At 29.0% G+C, this 22,072-nt stretch overlaps 1 protein-coding gene across 1 annotated transcript in view; it reads right to left on the bottom strand.

The window, feature by feature from the left end:
- Positions 1 to 22,072, bottom strand: part of LOC111621133 (CSC1-like protein 1) — a 101,667-nt gene that overhangs the window by 69,166 nt on the left and 10,429 nt on the right. The window contains exons 2-5 of the mRNA XM_023363204.1: positions 14,788 to 14,980; positions 13,784 to 13,866; positions 10,233 to 10,332; positions 4,075 to 4,112 (exon numbers count right to left, since the gene is read on the bottom strand). Coding sequence (XP_023218972.1) covers positions 4,075 to 4,112; positions 10,233 to 10,332; positions 13,784 to 13,866; positions 14,788 to 14,976 — 410 coding nt within the window. The 5' untranslated portion in view covers positions 14,977 to 14,980. The remainder of the gene's footprint in view (positions 1 to 4,074; positions 4,113 to 10,232; positions 10,333 to 13,783; positions 13,867 to 14,787; positions 14,981 to 22,072) is intronic.

The following is a 22,072-nucleotide window of genomic DNA, read 5'->3' as shown; positions in this document are numbered from 1 at the left end:
TCTTCGGCTACTCAAATATTTTACGTTTTTGATACTAAATTAACTTCTGAAGTATAATTTTTTATTGTTTTTATATTTTTCAATATATTTATTTTGTTTGTACAAAATAAAAAAATAATTTTTAACGATACAATAGTCTTCGTTAGGCTTAACATTGACGAAAATTCAACACAAAGCGACACGCAACGGAGAAAAATTTCAACGTGAGATAGGTTAATATATTTTTTCATGCATAATCGGTTATCTGAAATATCAATTTTCCGATCAACCCCAGTCCCCAATTGATTCGGATAATCGACGCTCTACTGTACATACATACATTCTTTTATATATATATATAAAATGTAAAATGAAACAAAGTTTTTAACTAGTGCAGTAGTATAAAAAAAACTCAAAAAATTCAACAATATCAAAAACTCAATCTCTGATGTTATGACAATTTTATGAAGAGGAAAAAAATATAAAAATAATTAAAAAAAAAAAAACAAATACAGTAGAACATCGATTATACAAATACTGATCAACCGAAACATTGGTTAACCGAAAGCGTTCCAATCAGCAAATTCAAATTTTCGCTAGTGCTGTGGTGCTGCAATATTTGGCTATATCTTGGGCTACTCCAATATTATTTTTGTTGGTGTGTGTGTTTTAGCTGGCAGCATTGGCACGACCATATTGTATAGTTAAAAGTTATTTCTTTATTTTGCACAAACAAAATAAATATATTGAAAAATATAAAAACAAAAAAATTATAATTCAAAAGTAAATCTAATATCAAAAATGTTCCGATTCAGCATGACACACATCAAGAGGGTACTTAAAGATGTGCCAGTATTTGAATGAGGCTTTTTTCCCCATCGTGAGTGGTGTGTTTTGCTTCAGCTCATCAAAGAATATAGCCCAAGCAGCTGACATCTCCAGATAAACCAAAGAAAAAGCTTTACTTGTTTTGTGTGGAGTTTTTCTGTGGACTGTGTGTCGGGACATGTTGTTGTGCTGAATTGGAACATTTTTGATACTAGATTAACTTCTGAAATATAATTTTTTTTGTTTTTATATTTTTGAATATATTTGTTTTGTTTGTGCAAAATAAAGAAATAATTTTTAACGATACAATAGCCATGATTTTTATTTTTAAAAAATCTTCGTTAGGCTTAACATTGATGAAACTTCAACGCAAAATGTCATGCAATGGAGAAAAATTTCAATATGGAATAGATTAATATATTTTTTCATACATGATCAGTTATCCAAAAAATTGGTTATCCGAACAACCCCAGTCCCGAATTGCCATGCTCTACTGTAGATATTAGAAATGATATCTACAGTAGAGCATGGCAATTGATTTTTTCTAATGAATTTAGATGCAATATCTCTAGAAATCTAATACAGATAGTTAATATCAAAAGAAATACAGTGAAACCTGGTTAACTCAAATTGGTTGGGAAAAACATTTCAATTTTGAATTAAAAAGTTTCGAGTTATGGAGGTTTACCTAAAAATCAAAAATACACAATTTAAGTGCAAAAAACAAAAAAAGTAGCAAAAAGAGCTCAGCAATAAAAAAATAAAGAGGAAACTAATACCTCCCTCAAAATAATCATAAACTTAATGAACCATTAAAAAAATAACTGATGGTAATTTACATAGTAAAAATATTGAATAAAATTTTTTTTTGTATTCCTCAATATTTTCACTATTAATGAATCATCCTGCAAAACTTTGAAGCAGACCTCTATGCAAATACTATAATGAAAAAAAAGGGAGTACCAGTACCTCAACTTATCAACTATATAAGTTATACACCAACCAATGCTGAATATTAATCGGGCTAGAAACGGCTGTAATATTAATAATTTATAAGACAATTTGGCACTAGAGTTAAGCATTAGGTGCCATCTCTTGATAAATTTAATAATTATAATTTTACTTAAATAATTTAGAACTACTGGAAGAAAAGAATCGGCCTGGAGTGGAACTTGAAACCATGACTCCTGCTTACCATGCAGATGCATTGCCAATTAGGAAGTCCGGGTAGCATAATTGGCAATGCATCTGCACGGTAAGCAGGAGTTGCAGGTTCGAGTCCCATTCCGGACCAATTCTTTTTTTCCAGTAGTTCTAAATTATTTAATTAAAATTATAATTATTAAATTTATCAAGAGATGGCACCTAATGCCTAACTCTAGTGCAAAATTGTCTTATAAATTATTAATATTATAGTCATTTCTAGCCCAATAATATTCAACATTGGTTGGTGTATAGCTTTAAAATATATTGGGTTTAATGATGATGTTTGTTTAACTTTAAGTATTGGAGACATGCAAATAATACTTCTCTCAACATTAAGAGTAGCTCTCTATGAGCATTTAGTGCAATAGAAACATTGTTTTTTTTATTTTTTTCATGATTTTCACTTTGTACATAACACTAAATAATGAAATGATATCAGTAATAAACAGCAATTTACTAAATAATAACAAAAACAAACATTTGATAATTTTTAAATCATCACTACCATGCTTATTATTATATTATTATACAGTATTTAGTGGATTGTACTCGATTGGTACCAGTGGCTGTGTACTATGCTGGACCAGAGTCAAGGAATAGCAACCAAATACTAAAATTAAATAAGTGTGTCAGTGTCTGTATTCAGGAATTTCCTAACAATATGACATGTATTCAATATAGTGGCCTTCTGCAGTGTGATGTATGTATTTCTATTCAATTGTAAAGTTCCCAAGCTTTTGTGTAGTGTGTGTGGTATCACACCTGTACAGGAGAGAACAACAGGTACAATAAGCACCCTATCCATCCTCCACAGATGCCTGATTTCCTGGGCGAGTTCTGTGTACTTGCTAATTTTTTCAGTGCATGTGTTTTGTACATTGTGAGTGTTTGGAATGGCTATGTCTATAATGTATGTGATTTTATTGTGTTTGTCAATGAGTGTGATGTCTGGTCTGTTGTGGTAAATTGTTTTATCTGTGATTATGGCTCTGTCGTAATACATTTTGTGCGTGTTATTTTCCAATACTGTCTGTGGAATATACTTGTAGTATGGTTCGTGGATGTCTGCCAATTTGTGTTTCTTTGCAAGCTCTTGGTGTATTATATTTGCTACTTGATTGTGTCTATGTAAGTAATCTGTCTGTGCCAAGAGCTTGCAACCAGAAGTGATGTGTTGTATAGTTTCTGGCATGATGTGACATTTTCTGCATGTGTCATTTGTGAGTGTTGTATCTTTGAGTATGTGTTTTCTGTAGTTTTTAGTATTTATGACCTGATCCTGTATGGCAATCATGAATCCTTCCGTCTCCCCAAAGAGGCATCCCCGATCTAACCAGCTGTTTGACGCAGTTTTGTCAACAAAATCCTGGGCCAGGTCATAAGGATGCCTGCCATGGAGTGCCTTTCGAGCCCACGATTGCTTGATGGTGTCTATGCTTTTTATATGTTGTGTCAAGTCTGTATGATGTGAGTGTAAGTTTAATGGTGTGCTATTTGAGTCTGCTAGAGTTACTGCTTTATGTAATTGTGATGTTTCTTGTTTCCTGTAGAAAAACTCTCGCAGTGACTGTATTCGTTTGTAGTGAATTATTATTATTATTATTAAACAAACAACACTACAAAAAAACCCAATACATTTTAATACTAAAGCCAATCACTGCCATATGCCATCATAATTAAAATTATAATTATTAAATTTAATATGAGAAGGCACCTAATGCCTCCCTCTAGTGTCAAATTGTTTGATAATTATTATTATAGCCATTATATAGCCCAATGATATACAGCAGTGGTTGGCTTTATTATTATTATTTAATAAATTGCTGGATATTACTGGCATCATTTTGTTATTTATAATTAAATTTAGTTTTTGAAGTATTGAATAGTTATTGGTACATAGCACTTTAATGCAATAAATTGCTGTTTTTTTTTTATTTAGTATATTTTTTCAAGACTTTGCTCATAACATACTCTTTAGCATTTCCCTATTGGGGTATGCTATAATCATATTTCGCTGTATTTTCAATACTATTTTTAATAAACTGAAAGCAAATAACTTACTTGATTTTGAAGATTGCTCTAAACCATGAGAATAAACCCTGTAATTTTATAATTATTGAATTAAAATTGTTATTAAATATTAATATTAAAATATAAGATATTTAAAAGTAAAAGAAATGTACTTTAATTTTTATTTAAGATATAAATAAGCAGTATAAATAATTTTCTTAATAGCTAAGTATGCTATATCACTAATTCAAAATATTGAATTTATATTAGAAACTTAATCTAATTATACATATAAATACATACATAATAAAAATTATTATTATTTTAAATTGTTTTGTTTTAATCTTGTTTCACTAAAAAAATTCATTTACTTTAACAATTTTGTTAGTTTTAAAATTACTTAAGAATACAGTCATAAATATACAAATGTTAAAGATCAGTTAAAAACTAAGCTTAATGAAGTATTTACATAACAAAATATTTTTATTTTATATAATTTTACTTTAAAAATTAAATTTCATTTCTACATTTAATCATAAAATGCATAATTACCTACTATATACCAACTTTTTGCATTATTGTAATATATGCTACAGAACTGTAACACACTTTTTCATAATGCAACTCTAAAAAATTTTAACAACAACAAGAGCTAGAATACAAATATATCATCAATTTTCCAGTAGCTGATGGTCTGGCATTTCTTTAATCTGAACAAAATTACAAAAAAGCATTTGAAATTACCATATTAAGCCACAAGTGGCATTGTATGTGGTGCATATTCTTCCAGGAACAGACTAGATTTTCAGTAGGTATGTCACTCTCATGAATATTTTTATAACTGCTAAACTAGTGGATCATACTGCTTAAAAATTTTTTTCATCAATGTTGCAAAAATGTATAATTTAATACAATATAAATATTTAATTTCAAATTTTTTTACAACAAAAAATTTTAATTATTCCGGGTAGCATAATTGGCAATGCATCAGCACGGTAAGCAGGAGTTGCAGGTTCGAGTCCCATTCTGGACCAATTCTTTTTTTCCAGTAGTTCTAAATTATTTAATTAAAATTATAATTATTAAATTTATCAAGAGATGGCGCCTAATGCCTAACTCTAGTGCAAAATTGTCTTATAAATTATTAATATTATAGTCATTTCTAGCCCAATAATATTCAACATTGGTTGGTGTATAGCTTTAAAATATATTGGGTTTAATGATGATGTTTGTTTAACTTTAAGTATTGGAGACATGCAAATAATACTTCTCTCAACATTAAGAGTAGCTCTCTATGAGCATTTAGTGCAATAGAAACATTGTTTTTTTTATTTTTTTCATGATTTTCACTTTGTACATAACACTAAATAATGAAATGATATCAGTAATAAACAGCAATTTACTAAATAATAACAAAAACAAACATTTGATAATTTTTAAATCATCACTACCATGCTTATTATTATATTATTATACAGTATTTAGTGGATTGTACTCGATTGGTACCAGTGGCTGTGTACTATGCTGGACCAGAGTCAAGGAATAGCAACCAAATACTAAAATTAAATAAGTGTGTCAGTGTCTGTATTCAGGAATTTCCTAACAATATGACATGTATTCAATATAGTGGCCTTCTGCAGTGTGATGTATGTATTTCTATTCAATTGTAAAGTTCCCAAGCTTTTGTGTAGTGTGTGTGGTATCACACCTGTACAGGAGAGAACNGAAGTAGATTAATAGCGATATACTAATATACTAATTACATGGGATATAATAATATACTACACTAATAATGGATTTTTTCATATTTTTCGGTTATCCGATTTTTCAATTATCCGACCAACCCCAGTCCCCAATTGAGTCAGATAATCGAGGCTCTACTGTAATTAATTTAGAAAATTCTGGACAAAAAGACTGACCCAAGGCAAACTCAAACCCACAAGTTTTACTTATCATTCAGATGCATTACAAGTTATACTGCACTGACCTCCATCCAATCCTATCATTAATTACTACCCATCTTATTTAAGTTTCTAGCAGTCAACAGTGTTTTAGAGTTAAGGAAAAAATTAATTAGTAAGTCAAAAGCGTACTGTTCTATTATTATGATATGGCTTCTATTTGTCTGGCAAAAAGATAATTTGGCAAGGCTGTGGAACCAAACATACTGGAAACTTGTAGAATATCTATACATATAACCATGCAGTGAAAATATTAACTTTTTGACTGATTAAAGAAATAAGCAAAATATATTAAACATTTAATTATGAATTTAAAAAGAAAGTTTTTAATAAATAATAGATTAATATAGCATAGATTAATATTTAGCATCACTTTTTCAGAATTCTTCTCAGACTCCATAAATTAAATTCAAATCTTTTTTTCTACTTATTAGAGTCCAAATGAAACACATAGATACTTTCACTCTCTTGATTCAGCCCTTTCAGATTTCATTGTCCATCATCAGAATCTAAAATCAATTAATGTTCTCTATTCAAACATTCTGCATTTCAGAACATTTTAAAACCAAAACCATAATCACATGCTCTCTTCTCATGTCAAGATGTTAAAATATTTTTTGCTGTTAATTCTCTTCTTTCTGTTATCTTTTGACTATACTTTTTATCAGCAGCATGGGAAAGTCCAAATGTGAATTGTGGTTTGTTTTGAAATGTTCTGAAATGCAAAACATTTGAATAGAAAATAGAGAACAATGGTTGATTCTAGTTACGATGGTAAACAACTTAGTCTGAAAATACTTAATCAAGGGAGAGAAAATATGTATATTTTTTATTTGGATTCCAATAAGCATAAAAAAATTTAAAGTTAATATTTATGAATTTTTGAAAAATGAAGAAGACATTTTATTTTCAAGTGATAAATAGTAACTTTTTGTGAGAAATATGACCAAAATGTATGGAAAACAGAAAATGCTTAAAAATACCCTTAATTTTGGAAAATTCTGCAGAAGTCAACAAGATTAACTTCATAAAAACTTCAAAAATCTCTTCATAGCAAACCAACAGAAATTAAAATAAACACTTTTGAAAGGAGAGCCAGACAATAACTCCCTCTCACTGATTAGAAAATCTATTTTGGTTGATTGGATTTGAAGTTTTGTAGCACAAGGGCCTAGAATAAGCCAAAAAGTGCCAAGTCTAGCCAGTTATGTTGCTGTATGCCATCTTGAGTCTTTTAATATGTCAGTTGTCTGTTATATACCGAAGTCTAGGACATACAAGTTTATTGCCTTTAGATATGTGATTGTATGTTGAATTTGTCCATTCTCATCTAGTATATTCCATAGAGTTTGATCATCTGAAGATATTTGTCGTCGAAGGTAGCATTCTCTGACTGTTTTGTACTGAGAGAATGTTAGTAATATATGTTGGGTCATAAATGGGATGTGGCAAGTTGAGCATATCAGTATGCATATCTTTATAGTATGGTATGAAAGTTCTTGGGAAATCTATTTTAAGAAATTGGAACACTGACTCAAAAGTAGTTGGTTTTTTCTCCATTTTTACTTGTGGTTATTTACATTACAGTACATTATTTGTGGTTATTACCTTTATTAATTCAAGAATCAATTTTAACTAATAATTTAAATTATTCAAATAATTATGACCATACAAATAATTTCGGGTCATTTTAAAGTCTTTATCCTTATTTAACATTCCAATGATTAACAACATGAAGATACAAACAGTTGTTCAAAAAACCTGACGATATGATATTAAAAACATACACACACTATACATTTGACTTTGACTTTTCTTTGAGGATCCAATGTCAACAACACAGTATTAAAATTTTTTAAATCATCACTAAGGTCATTTTTTGTTGTATTTATACCCATTTGTATCTGGTTGGAATGTTGAAAAAGAATAAAGATTTTAAAATGATCCAAAATTATTTGAATGGTCATAATTATTATCATAATTATTTAAATAAATAAATTAATCATTGGGACTTTATAATTCATGTAAATACTAATTTAAAGCTAATTCTGAAAAAGACAATAACAGATTAGCAGATAATATGAATCCTTGCTGATCTACATTTAGATGATTTTTCAAAGAAATATTCAACTAAATTAATAATTAATTTAATTTCAAGAATGTATTTTACTGCCCTATTATATAATGTTTTATTAAACATTGAAAAAGTGCATTCAAGTTTGATAAATGCTACACAAGATAACACCATATTTATAAATAAAGTAAAATTTTTTTTTGTAATTCCATTTTTATAATAAATTTCAATATGTTAGTTTCAAATAAATTACTTGCATAAACATTGCAAATAACTAAAAATCTCATATCTATCATCATATGACAAATAATAAATTTAACAATATTTATATAAAATAATTTGTTTATTAATTTTAAAATATATGTTTTAGTTTAAAATAAATACAGTCATACCTTAGTTTTTGAACTTAATTCATTCCTAAAAGTTGTTTGAAAACTGATTTGTTCTAAACCAAAACAAATTTTTCCATAAGAAACAATATAAAATGGATTAATCTATTCCTGACATACAAACAAAACCTCCTTTTTTTTACCTTTTTAGCATATTTCATGTATAAAAATGCAATATATTATTATCTATATCTATTCTATATACAGGGTGACTTATCAAGACCACATAAACTCTTGGGTTATTTTTTATATACTCCAAGTGAGGATTATTGCTCAGAGTATATAAAAAAACAACCAAAGAACCATATCTCTACAACCCATAGTTTGAGAAAAATGCAAAAGAAAACATATGATGTCACATCAGATGCACAGAAAATAAGCTTTATTGGAACATAACGTCATATGCAAGTATTGATGTTTATGCTTATGTAGGATACTCAAAATGACCGCCATGAATGCACACTCCGTAGAATGGTTGACTGCACACAATCCAGCATCATATTGCCCACAAAAGCAAATGCAACCTAAGATAAGCAGTTAAGATTGTCTTCATGCTGCTTTCTACAGCCATTCTACAGCAAGCTTCAATATGCATAATAGTCATTTTGAGCATCTTCTTATGTAAGCAAAATGTCATATGTAAGTACTGATGTTTGTGTTTCCAATAAAGCTTATTTTCTGTGCACTAAATGTGACATTACACATTTTATTTTGCATTTTTCTCAAACTATGAGTCATAGAGATATGGTTCTTGGGTTATTTTTTATATACTCCAAGCAAGGATTTTTGCTATGCAGAGTTATGCAGTCTTGATAAGACACACTGTATATATTAAAAGCAAAATGTTCATTACCACCAACCAAAATCAAAACTAACACTTTACAAAGAAGTGCTATAAATAAAGACTCAACTCTGGATGAAATATAACCAAATCAATCAAGACAGACAACAAGTACTTTACTCTCACTTTCCGAAATATTATGTTTCAATTAATTTAATTTTAAATAATTAATCAATTAATTTTGATTTTATTTTTAGTTTTAATTAACTGGCTACCTAGTATTAATAAATATTAATATTATAATATATAATATTATAGTAATAGCTTTTTGTTATTTAACTTAAGCATATTTAAACACAAATTCTTGAATGCATTTATATTATGTAAATGTCAATTAATTCTGTTTTTATTCATTTAATTTAAATTATCATTAAATTCAACTGTGGCATGTACCAAAAAAAACAGTAGTAGTATCTTTCCCGCATGCACATTGAAATCTAATTTAAATAGCATCATCATCAACAATTTGTGTCATGACATCTAATGACATGAGGCAAATTTAAGCACCACTAATTTCTAAATCAGTAGTATTGTCATTGATTGGTCTGGCCATTGACTTTCTTTAACATAGGAAGTACAGAGAGTTAACCATCTGTGGCCAATTCTTACCAAGTAGCTATGTCAACCAAGTTATCATATGGCAACTTGGGCAAATATGAATTCAAAATTTTGTTCATGAACCAAATTGTTTGAAAAGTGAGGCATTTGAAACCAGAGATTTTGACTATCTGCTAATTTAAAATTATATTTTAAAAATAAATATTAATTGTTTAATATGAATTTTTATATAAAAGATGAAATAAGAACTAAAAACATAGTTTTTAATTCTTATTTGATTTTTTGTTTTTAATAATAACAATAAAACAAAGGCCAAACACAAAATATTTATTTCATCCAAATAGAAAATCTTTAATCCAATTATAAAACTAAAATTAAAATAAGACCTTATCAAAAGCAAGATTCATATCAAATGAATCAATAGATTCTGTTTCTTCACTTTGTATCTGGTTAGTGCCACTCTCTCCATAAAATAGTGATGTCCATCTATAAAGTAAAATAAAAAAATAAAATTTTATTAATTTATAGTACAGCCCCAAATTTGATAACAAATAATTTCTATTGCATAATGTAAATTAATCTTTACTAATAAAACTATATTAATACTCAACACACATAGTAATATATAGGTGATCAATAAACAAAGTAACAAGTGGATTCTTGTACATATTTTTATATATAAAAAGACATAACTACACGTGCAACTACATGTATATTCACACTATTTCTCCACATAGTTTTCATATTTTTCCCAACATTTTTTCTACCAGGAAACCAATGCATCTTTTGGTTTCCAGCAGAGAAGAAAGTTGGGTTGAAGGTCCCTCCAGCCAAGTCCAAGACTGGGTTGAAGGTCCTCTGCAGTTGCAAATCTTCATCCACCAAGATGTTTTTTCATTGGTCCAAATAAATAATAATCAATGGAAACCAGGTTCAGTGACTGTGAACATATGTTCCAAACTTCCCAGTGGAAATCTGATGTGGCAACAGATGATGTTTACAGTGTGGATTTTGTATTGTTGTGTAACAGAATGACACTATGTTGCAGTGGCACAGATCTTTTATGGTAGTCTCTTTCATTGTGTCCAAAGTTTCACAATAGCACAGCATTCAGAGTGGTGTCTTGGGAGGAAATCCACAAGTAGAACACAAAGATGGTTCCATAATTTTCTTGGCAGATACTGATATCTTTAACTTCTTTTGTTGTGGGGATTATGAATGTTCCCATTTCAAGCTTCCTTGTTTTGATTCTGGGTGTTAACAGGTGCAGCATTGTTACATTCCCCATAAAATGCAGATGAGAAACTTAGAGTCTTCATAGTGTATCAGATGTTACAAAGCAAGGCCTACCTGTTTGTGTTTCATGTTATTCTTCAGGTATTTTGGTACCATCAGAAACAAGTGGATATTGAATATTGTACCTATTTTTGCAGGTTTTATAGATTGTGTTACCTTATTTATTGATCTGTCCTTGTATATTACATCTCTTTTAAAATACTACTTGGTTCCATAAATTGAGAGAAAATGGATTTTGTGGATTTCTCAAAATAAACTTCCAAAAACAAAAAAATATATACACAGAGTGTGACAATTTGAAAATGAGACTGATGCTAGATAAAAGTAATGAACCACTATAGTAAATTATCAATACTCAAAATAACTTCCTTCTGCATCTGTTACACTTGTTTGCACACTAACAAAGGGCATAGAATAACTCCTGGAAAGTCAATACTAAAATATTTTTTATTCAGGTATTTTTACAGTTTCTAAGTTAACTTTTATATATTAAAACAATATAAATTTATCTTTCTATTAATAAAGATCTTAATATTAATAAGATTTCATAACCTTTAATACTAAAGTGTAAACTTTTTCCTTTTTAAATGGCTAAATAATTTTGAATATGAAATCTTTGAAAACATTCAACTGTTAAAAAGAAATATTTTGAAAAATATAACAGATAAAATTCATAAAATTTTTATAACTTTTTAGTATAGTTTGCAGAAGTGCGCCTAAGTCAATTATTTTCTATTAATTTAATAAATTAATACAGAATATCATCTCTTTTATCAATATTTTATCAAACATCAAAAGTTCAATAGTTCTGTTTCTCATATTTAGTTATTTAAGAAATTCTTCTAAATAGCTAAATACAAAATTGATTTTTCTAATTTTAATTTGCAGTTTAGGTATATTTTCATTATTATTATTATTATTATGTTGTGAATGTCATATGCTCAGCTGATACTAATACCAAGTATTATGCCAGACTAAAGTCAAGCATAGTTACCCAAATAAGTGTAACATTAAGCTGTGTTATTGGTATATGTGTCAACATCTAGAAACCTGACTCACAATGTGACATATGTTCTATATTGCAGCTTTCGGTAATGCCATGTATGTGTTATTATTAAGGTTTAATATTTTTAGAGTTTTGTGTAGTATATGTTGTATGACACCAGTAGAAGAGAAGACAACAGGTACAATAAATGCCCATTCATTCTCCACATTTGTCTTATTTCCTGAGTGAATGGAGTGTACTTGATTTCTTCAGTGTGAGCATTTTTTATGTTATGAGTGTTTGAAACAGATGTCTATTATATAAGCACAAAATTAAAAACAATGGGATCAGTAAAAAAATTCATAAAAAATTTTGTTGTAAATTCTAAAAATTAATAAAATAATTTCTAGATTAAAACCAAGTAAAACTACTCTCTCTTATCTGACTTCGAGTGATTTGTAATAAATTTAATTATAAAATAGATAGAAATAATGTTAAAATATTATATAAAGTTAATTATTTTAAAAGAAGAATAATAGAACATTTTTGTATCATAGCATATGCAAATGTAATAAATCTGAATACCGGGATGGAGATGCATGCTGGAAAAAAAATCACAGCATAAAAGGAACAGAAATTGTTAAATTTCATTATGTCCATTGATGAGGCATTATTGTAAGCAAAATGCATTTGGATTTTATGAACATGAAGTTATTGGCAATTAAAGTTAAAGTTTAGTATTTCTATGTTATTTGTTTGTCCGCTAAAATAAATCACTTGAAGTCAGATAAGAAAGAGTAGTTTTACTTGGTCTTAATCTAGAAATTATTTTATTAATTTTTAGAATTTACAACAAAATTTTTTATAAGTGATCTTATTGTATTTGTCAACAAGAGTAATGTCAGGTCTATTGTGATGAACTGTTATATATGTGATAGAGCCATAACCACATATAAAACAATTCGTCTTATTATTATTATTCTAATAAAATAATCACATAGTAGTATAGGTGTATTTTTATGACTGAAGAAATATTTCGAATATATTTCGAAGAAATATTTCATATTTTTTACATAGCAAGTGAAATTAATGTATTAAAATATTTATAAAACTTTAAAACTTAAAATATTCATAAATAATTTCAAGTCTATCTGAATACTTTGGTTGGAAATTACACTTCTAAAATACACTGCTGTTCATAAAAATTGCTACACTAGGAAGGCAAATAACAGATTTATGTTTATTGTACACATACAACAGGTAGAAAAATTGACAGGTAATCTTGAGGTACAGAGCACTTAGCATGTTATACTTTTCATGCAAATTTTGCATTTGTTACGTGCCACCTTCATGGTGCAGCAATTTTAATGACCAACAGTATACATTTGTATAAAAGCACTGTCATTTATATTTTGAAAAGTAAAGTAAAAAGTCATTTTGTTATTCAATTAAAGCTATACTTTTTTAACCTTTAAACCTTTCATGAAAGGATGTAAATCAACATACATTTTTAAATTGTACAAATTATAACAAATTACTACACTGAGATTTAAGGATTCTTTATACTATTTTAAAAAAAACATCCTATTTTTGTTTTCTTAAACAATTAGGTAATTACATTAAATACAATCTAAAATATCTTTAAAATATTTGTACTTTTGATTATCTCTTTGTACTAAGGCAAGTCTTCCATAATTCCATGCACGTTTCCTTAACAAACTGAAGAGAATCAGCAAAAACTATTAAAAAGAAAAAAGACCAGATTTAGTTAAGGTACAAATTAAATAAAATTAATTATTATTAATTTAGTACACTATCAAATTCTATTAATTATACTATTTCAAGATTTCATGAAATTAAAATTTTTATTTTTAATTTTAATATATAAGTAAAAAATTTTTTAACTAAAAGGTGATCTTAATTAAAAAGTAAATGTTCAGAACTCTCTGTAGAAAGAACTATTGGGCAAATCTCAATCAAATTTGATATAAATACTATCCTGAGTATACAGTTCTGATTTGTGTAAAAAATTTCTTACAAAAATTTAGCCACTAGGGAAAAATTTGGTACTCCTATCCACTTAATGTACTGTATGTAGGAGTTGCAAAACATTCTTCACAATGCTTCAACAGGTGAACAGTCATAGTGCTCAATTTGTCTGATCACATGTTACTTCTTCAATTCTTCTATCAATAAAATAGTAATGCCAAAATTTAATAAATTTCAGCACTTAAAAGGGGTTTACAAAGAGGATTTCTGACTACTGGAAATCTTTGGAAAATGATTTTGTGTTTTAAGGAGACTGAAACTTTAACTGCAAAAGTATCAATAGAACAAGGTCACCAACTGGTTAATGTTGAAAATGGAAGATATTGCTACAGCAGTAATCACAATTCTACATTCCACACCTGTAAGTGAAATAAAATTTTTGTACTTATTTTCTTAATTTCCAAAATTCATTAGAAAACCTACATAATATGCATATTAAGGAGCAGCAATGCAAAATTGCATAAAATTTTTGAAGTAATTTTCCCCCAATAATTTAAACTGCATATTTAGTACAATATGTATACTAAATTTGGTTGAAATTTGCCCAATAGTTCTTTCTGCAGAGAGTTCTGAACATCTCTTTAATTATGATGACCCTGTATAAAACTTACCAGCCAAACAACAATATTGATGCTAAGATTGAAAGGAATAAATCCATAATCATGAGTATTTAAATTAATGGATGTATAGTTACTTTGAGGATAGATATTACAACTAAGTTCTTCAGAATGATTGCTGGTTAGTTGTTTTTTCTTTGAAAAAAGATAATGCATAAAATCTGGATGTATTTCTGAAGTCATAATTCTGTAAAAAAAATTTGAATACCATTACAAATTTTGAAATAATAATTATTATTTAAACATATAATTTAACATTAAAACTATTAAATAATGTATCATACTGGCCATCAATTTATCAAAAAGTAATTAATAAAATGTAAGATTTTAAACTACAGTGGTGCCTCGTATAACGTACTTAATCCGTTCCAGGTGCACGTCCGTTAAGTGAAAAGTCCGTTATACAAAACGCATTTTCCCATAGAAATACATGTTAAAACATATAATTCGTTCCGCAGCATAAAATAACCGTACCATAAAAAAATGAAAATGGAGCAGTCATCAATTATGCCGAGAGTCAGATGTTGTGAGGAGGTGGAGGAACACTTTTTTGATACATTCATACAGATACAGACTTTTTACACATTACAGCAGGTCTCTTTTTATTGTTTTTTAATCGGAATCAGATTTAGAAGAGGCTACCAGAGCTTGCAGGGTCAACTCCTCTTGTTTCATCCTTTGTTTTTTGACAGCTGGCTTCGTGAAAACATCATGTCCAAGGTGGTCTGTTTCTCTCTCTTCTTCAACACCTGTCGGAAATGACGGGCAAGGGTGTCATTGTAGAGATCATTGATCCTGTTGGCCTCAGCTCTGTTTGGATAATGAGTGTTGGTAAACTCCTGAACCTCTCCCCATTTGACAAGGAAGTTTTTGTCAACTTTCACTCCTTCTGATGATTTCTTGCTTTGTTTCAATTGAAATCACCTTTCTGTTTTTTTAGAAGCCATGATTTGCACAACACTTGAATAAATGTAAATACCCCCTGCACTGAGGTGATGTACTGTACATAATAAACAAGAGAGCAAGCCGAATCCCAACGGGAGCTTTGTACTTCAGATATACTAATAATATCAATATATTCTAATAATACTAATATACAGTATAATAAAAATAGCAGATTGTCATTGGCAACGGCAAACGAGTGGAAACATCATTCGCACTTGTTCGCAGAAAGTCTGTTGTTCGCAGCCAGTCTGTTGCTCGAGTCACATAACGGCCAAACAGAAAGTCCGTGTTTGCAGCGTCCGTTATTCGAGGCATACGTTATACAAGGCACCACTGTACTATCATAATTTTTTGTTCATCACAAATTATTATTAATAATAAAAAATACTTGATTAAATATTGCTTTAATATAAAACTTTAATTTCAAAATTATTAATACAATAATTATTTACAAAGAACATATTTTGTTGTTTTGAAAAGAATACTTGTTAAAATAAAGAAGACTGCTTCCAGGAATTATTGTTAATTAATATATAAAACTGTTAGTTTCATTAATTAATTAGGAAGTACAATGATATTGTGCATATAATCCATGGGTTATCCCAGGCATGGCCAACATATGGCCCGTCTAATGAATTTATGTGGCCCGCGATCAATCTTTCAATATTAGCTACTTAAGTCCAAATATCTTGATGAAAAATTCTGATGGCTAAATAAAAAAAAAAAGGTCAACAAGTAACTGTGCGATTAGAGTTAACGCTCCATTAGAAATGTCTTCAGCACAGCATAGAATGTTGATAATGCATGATAATGTGGAAAACATATCTGTGATCTTTATGTACAATTTATTCTCTATGGGGTGACACCACAATAAGATCTCGCATCACCTCAAAATCTTTCTAGGGCAGCCTCTGGTTTGGCCCATGAAAAAAGTTTTCTTTCCAATTCAGCCCGGGGGCAAAAACTGTTGGCTACTGCTGGGTTATCCAAATGAAATTACAGTTGTAATTTGAAAGCATTGTAATTTTGCAGATAATATGCAATAATGCATATTATCTGCAAAATGTAATTTGTACATTAAAATATTTATATAATGAATTTTACAACTAAAATTACAGAATAATTGTCTTTTGATGTTAATTTTCAAAACTAAAATACACAAAAGTACAGTANAATATAGACCTGTACAAGATAATGAATTTTACAACTAAAATTACAGAATAATTGTCTTTTGATGTTAATTTTCAAAACTAAAATACACAAAAGTACAGTAGACCCCTATAAAACGGGTTCCTATAATTACGATTCCTATAAGACAGTGAAAAAATTGCGACGGTATCCGTAAAAAACGGTAAAAAACTCCTATAATTACGTAAAACATCATCGGGCAGCCGAACTACTTACCATGCCGTCAAGCGTCACGCTACGGAGAGATTACTATCGTCTGTACAGTATTATATATAAATTAGGTACTGTACATATAATTATATATTAATTATATATAAATTAGGTACTGTATATATAATTATATATTAACTTAATTTATTGTAACTTTATTATAATTATATATATATATTTTCCGCCGCCTGGCGCCACGCTACGGAGAGTTTAGGCAAACTATCATCTGTACAGTATGTAAATTAGGTACCGTAAGTCTAATAAGTACTGTAATTTTATACATTTCTTGTGAAAGAAACATTTCTTATTCAACAGCGATTAAAATTATTTATATTAATGATGTCTCCAAAGTTCAGCAAAGTTTTCGCAGAAAAATAACATCAGAAATCGCGGCCGCAGTTTGCTGAGTTATTCCGCGACGAAAACAAGCTTGAGCAATGGCGATGTCAAATGGTGCACACTCGGTAAGTAATCCTACAATTTTTTGTTTATAGCATAGTTTATACGGATTATTCCCAAAAATAATATACGTATTTTGGAAATGTTGAGTCGGATTAGTCTAGAATCGATTAATTTTATGGAAGAAAACCTTTCAAACAGCCATAGTCCGTAAACTTGACACGTGTCGTGCTGTGATTGGAAGGACTCATAAGAAATCGGATTCCTAAAGAATGGAACGTATCTACTGTCTTATAGGGGGTTCGACTGTATAAAAATAAAAATTATTGGCAATTCCAAAGAACTATAGAGGGCACTATATTGATTTAAAACAGAAAATGCAAACAGGGCAAGTTTGCAATAGAAAGAATCAACTTTCTCTGTATTGGTCATTTAATTAATGCAATGTACACAAACATTGCATTAAATGACCAATACAGAGAAAGTTGATTTTTTCTATTTTTTAATTCTATGATTAATGTTGATTCAGAAGATATGCAGAGGGTAGTATCACAGAATAAACACCTTTAGATACAGAAGTAGTTAGCAGCAGAACCTTCAATATATCCCTTTCCACTATTTCCCCTGAAAGGGTAGCCAGCACCATATTGAAAATCATTTCATTTACTTTTATTTAGGCTGACCATAACATCTACAATTCAACTGAGAACACATTTCAGAATCATTGAAAATCGAGTATAAAACTGATTGAACTTTGATGATTTTTTAAAACTTATTTATCTATCTATAAATTGATGCTATTATATTAAGGTGTTAATAAAACTGCTATATTCAAAGATTGATTCTACAATCAAATATAAAAAATAGGCAAAACTGGAGACAGTCCCCAGAAATCAGAGATATCAGTTCACCCTACCCTATTTATTTATTACTTACTTAAATTAGCAAGTATTCCGATTTACATATTTCAAAATAATTTTGATAAATAGAGATTAAAATCTAATAAAAATTAAAATAATTAAAAACATTAATAAAATATGTAGAAATATTATAAAATATGGCAGATAACTCATTACTGATAACTCTACACAGTAATGGAAATAAGATACACCAGTGTTTTATGGAGTGTACTTATTTTTATTTGTTCCACTAATGCATTGTTCTCATTTCTATTAAAAAAAAAAAAATGTTTATGTTCATAAAAGTCTTCTAATAACTGGAAATATAAGATACCACTTAACAAAACCTTGAAATTCCAGTAAATACTTAATAAAAATCTGAAATTCTTCAAGGCCAACTTTAAAGAACAGTGTATTAATTTCAAAAACAAACTATGAATCTTGTATGCCTGGAAACACTTTACAATATACAAAGACCTAACAACACATCATGAAGCTCTTGCCCCTTTTTAAATGTTTATTTATATAGCATCCTCTTGTGAACACATCCCATGTATTGTCAATATTTTTCTAATTTTTACTTATTTTATAAACTCATATATACTGTACAGTACATATCCTATGTATTTTTCTCTCCATAATATGATGCTTTATTATTCTTTTACCACACATTTTAAGATGTTACAATTACAATATGCTTAATTTTATTTATATTTATCATTTCTATTTTAAAATTCATAATACATCATGTTCAAAAATAGAAGAGTGAATTTGACCTGATGCAGATCTTGAGAAGGATCAAAAATGTTTATCAAATATTTATATTATATTAAATATTTACTGGAATTTCAAGGTTTTGTTAAGTTGTGTGTAATAATGATTATGATTTTTAATAACACTTTCATAACTTAATCAAAAATAAAAATCATAACTACCACAAACTTCATACATTTAATAAATCATTCCCTGGTTAACAATTTATTTGTAATACATTGAAGAAACTAAATCCATCTTCTCAATCACTTACAAATTACAGAAACAGTCTTCCACAGAGAATAATACAAAACAGTTTAAAAACATTCTCTGGAAATAATACCAAAAATTAAAACAAATAGTTTGATTAAAATTCCTGATAGAATTTTACACATTAAAAATACATTCAAGAAACTAGTTTTATCTTCATATCTCTAACTTACAATACAAAAAAAATTTATTTATAACATTTATTCCTATTTATATTTTAAAAGAAGTATTTTTGCTTTTTATTTTATATTAAAAATTGTGTGATCTTTTGGTAAAAGCCTTAAATTATAAAGATCTTTATTGATATAACTTATATATGTGACTTTAAGATAATGATTTTCAGTGGTGCATTATTATAATGCTTCATGGAGTTCATGCAAATTTAATTAGGAAGCCCCATGTATAAGGTGCATTCATGGTCTAAGGTCTCTCATTTTTTTTCCTGACAAAATACTTACACAAACAAATTGAAACTTCTCACTTCTCAACATAATCTCCCTGCAGATGTACACATTTTTAACATCAACACCATAACATCATGGCTGCTGCAAATTCTTCTTTAGGAGTTTGTTTTGACCACTGGAAAATCACTAATGCTAGAGTGACACGACTGGAAAATGTGCAACCATGCAGAGTGTCCTTCATCATCTGAAAAAGCCAAAAAATGTTAAGAGCAAGATCAGGTGAGTAGGGAGCATGAAAAACCACTTCAAAGTTGTTTTCACGAAGAAACATTGCCCAATGAGCTGGAGCATTGTTTTGATAGAAGAGCACATGTGCAGCCTTTTCTGGCTGTTTTTCTCACAATGCTGGAAGCAATTCATGAGGACAACATAACTGCACGCACGAAGCAACTTGCTCCATGCATACAATCATGTTGTCAGACTGGCTGGGGTGCAGGCATGGATGTTTCAGTTCATTGTCACACAATGTTTGCCCTTCTTTGAACTGTCACACCCACAAACGCACATTTTTCACAAACATGACACTATCACTGCATATGTCATTCAACTGGCAATGAATTTCAGTAGGTGTCACTCCACACAAGTGCAGAAAATGAATGATTACACGTTGTACTTGTAATGAAAATATTGTCATTTTAAGTATCAAAAATGCCTCTCACTCGAACTGCTGCTGCTAGAGTTCCATGTGGTACTACCCTCTCTTATGCAACCACAAACAGTGTCCACTTCGTTTAAAAAAACCACATGTTGCTACCTGTTTCCTTTCCCTAGAAAAAAAATAGGAAACCTTACAACTTGAATGCACCTCATACAATAATGACTTCAGACATTTTTCTTTGAGGAAAGTTTTGGAGAAATATCCCAGTATCCTCTTGGATTCAACACTGCCCATATAAAAAGAAAAAAACTGAAGAACAATTTTAGATAAAATTTCATTAAAACAAAACAAAATTAGATATATGACATTTAAGAAGAATTAAATGTAATCTACAAGAAAAAGTCATAATTAATACACTTAATTGAATCAATATGTACTTATATTTCACCAAATAATAAACTAGATTAATTAAACAAAAATTAGAATATGTACTAGAATGGTAACTAGTCACTTAATACTTTTCTGTTGTATAAATTTAATTCTGATAACATAGGAAGAGAATGATGCAACAAGAAAACATCAGACTTTCTGACACCATTGTGACACGAACCAAGGTTGCAATAAAGTTGTGAATTTGTTCAAACAAGATAAATCCATGAATATTGCAGTTTTAGGTGACAAAATGTTGACGATAGTTGTGTCTTGTAAACCGGCCTTTATACTTATTCAGTTTTTTGAGCAACACTATTACTGGAGTTCTTGGAAAAAAGGAAAGAGACAAGACTCTTTATGACTTGTATATTTCATGTGAAGCACTAGAGACAAGAGTTTTCTTAACAGATCAGACTTTCTGACTATAATAGATGCAGCTTATGTTTGGGTCTTTCTAAACAGAAAATGCACAAAATATTCCTTTGAACCTTGTGGCAACATGTAGGAAAGGCAACAGAGGATGCCCAGAAGGTAAAAAATATAAATGAGGGAATGGCAGTTTAGACAGGCAAAGCAAAAGTGGCTTACAGTTCTATTGAAATTTTTATTTTAACAAAAAATAAGTTACATGGTACATAGCTAGGATCTAGAGTTTACTAAATTGGAAGCCCTATGCATGTGCACAGTCTGTACATTTAGTAATCTGCCACTGGTAACTGCAACATATTGTTGGTATGCTATACAGCAGGGGTGTCCAACCTTTTTGTTTCTCTGGGCCGCATTGGAAGAAGTCAAGGAGTTTTGGGCCATAAGTTTATATAATATATACTTGTGACCCAATATACATGTATATTTAAGGATTAACATGTCTAGATTATAATAATAAATATTAAAACTTTATTACGAAAAAGGATATTTAAAAAAATTACTTCTACAGACACTTTCAATTTTTACTTAGAAATAGATAAATTCATTTATTTGAAAAGAGACAGACGAAAATTTATTTGGAAAACACAAATATTTGTTTTATTTGGGTCTCTAATAAAAAGCGACCAAACACCATTTTAAAGTACATTTTTATTCAAGTAATATATTTATAAATAATATGTAGCCCAAGCGCC

The sequence above is a fragment of the Centruroides sculpturatus genome, unplaced genomic scaffold (genome assembly GCF_000671375.1).
Source record: "Centruroides sculpturatus isolate CEXI.00-Female unplaced genomic scaffold, Cexi_2.0 scaffold171, whole genome shotgun sequence".
NCBI classification, from domain to species: Eukaryota; Metazoa; Arthropoda; class Arachnida; order Scorpiones; family Buthidae; genus Centruroides; species Centruroides sculpturatus.
This window is presented reverse-complemented; position numbering and strand designations above follow the sequence as displayed.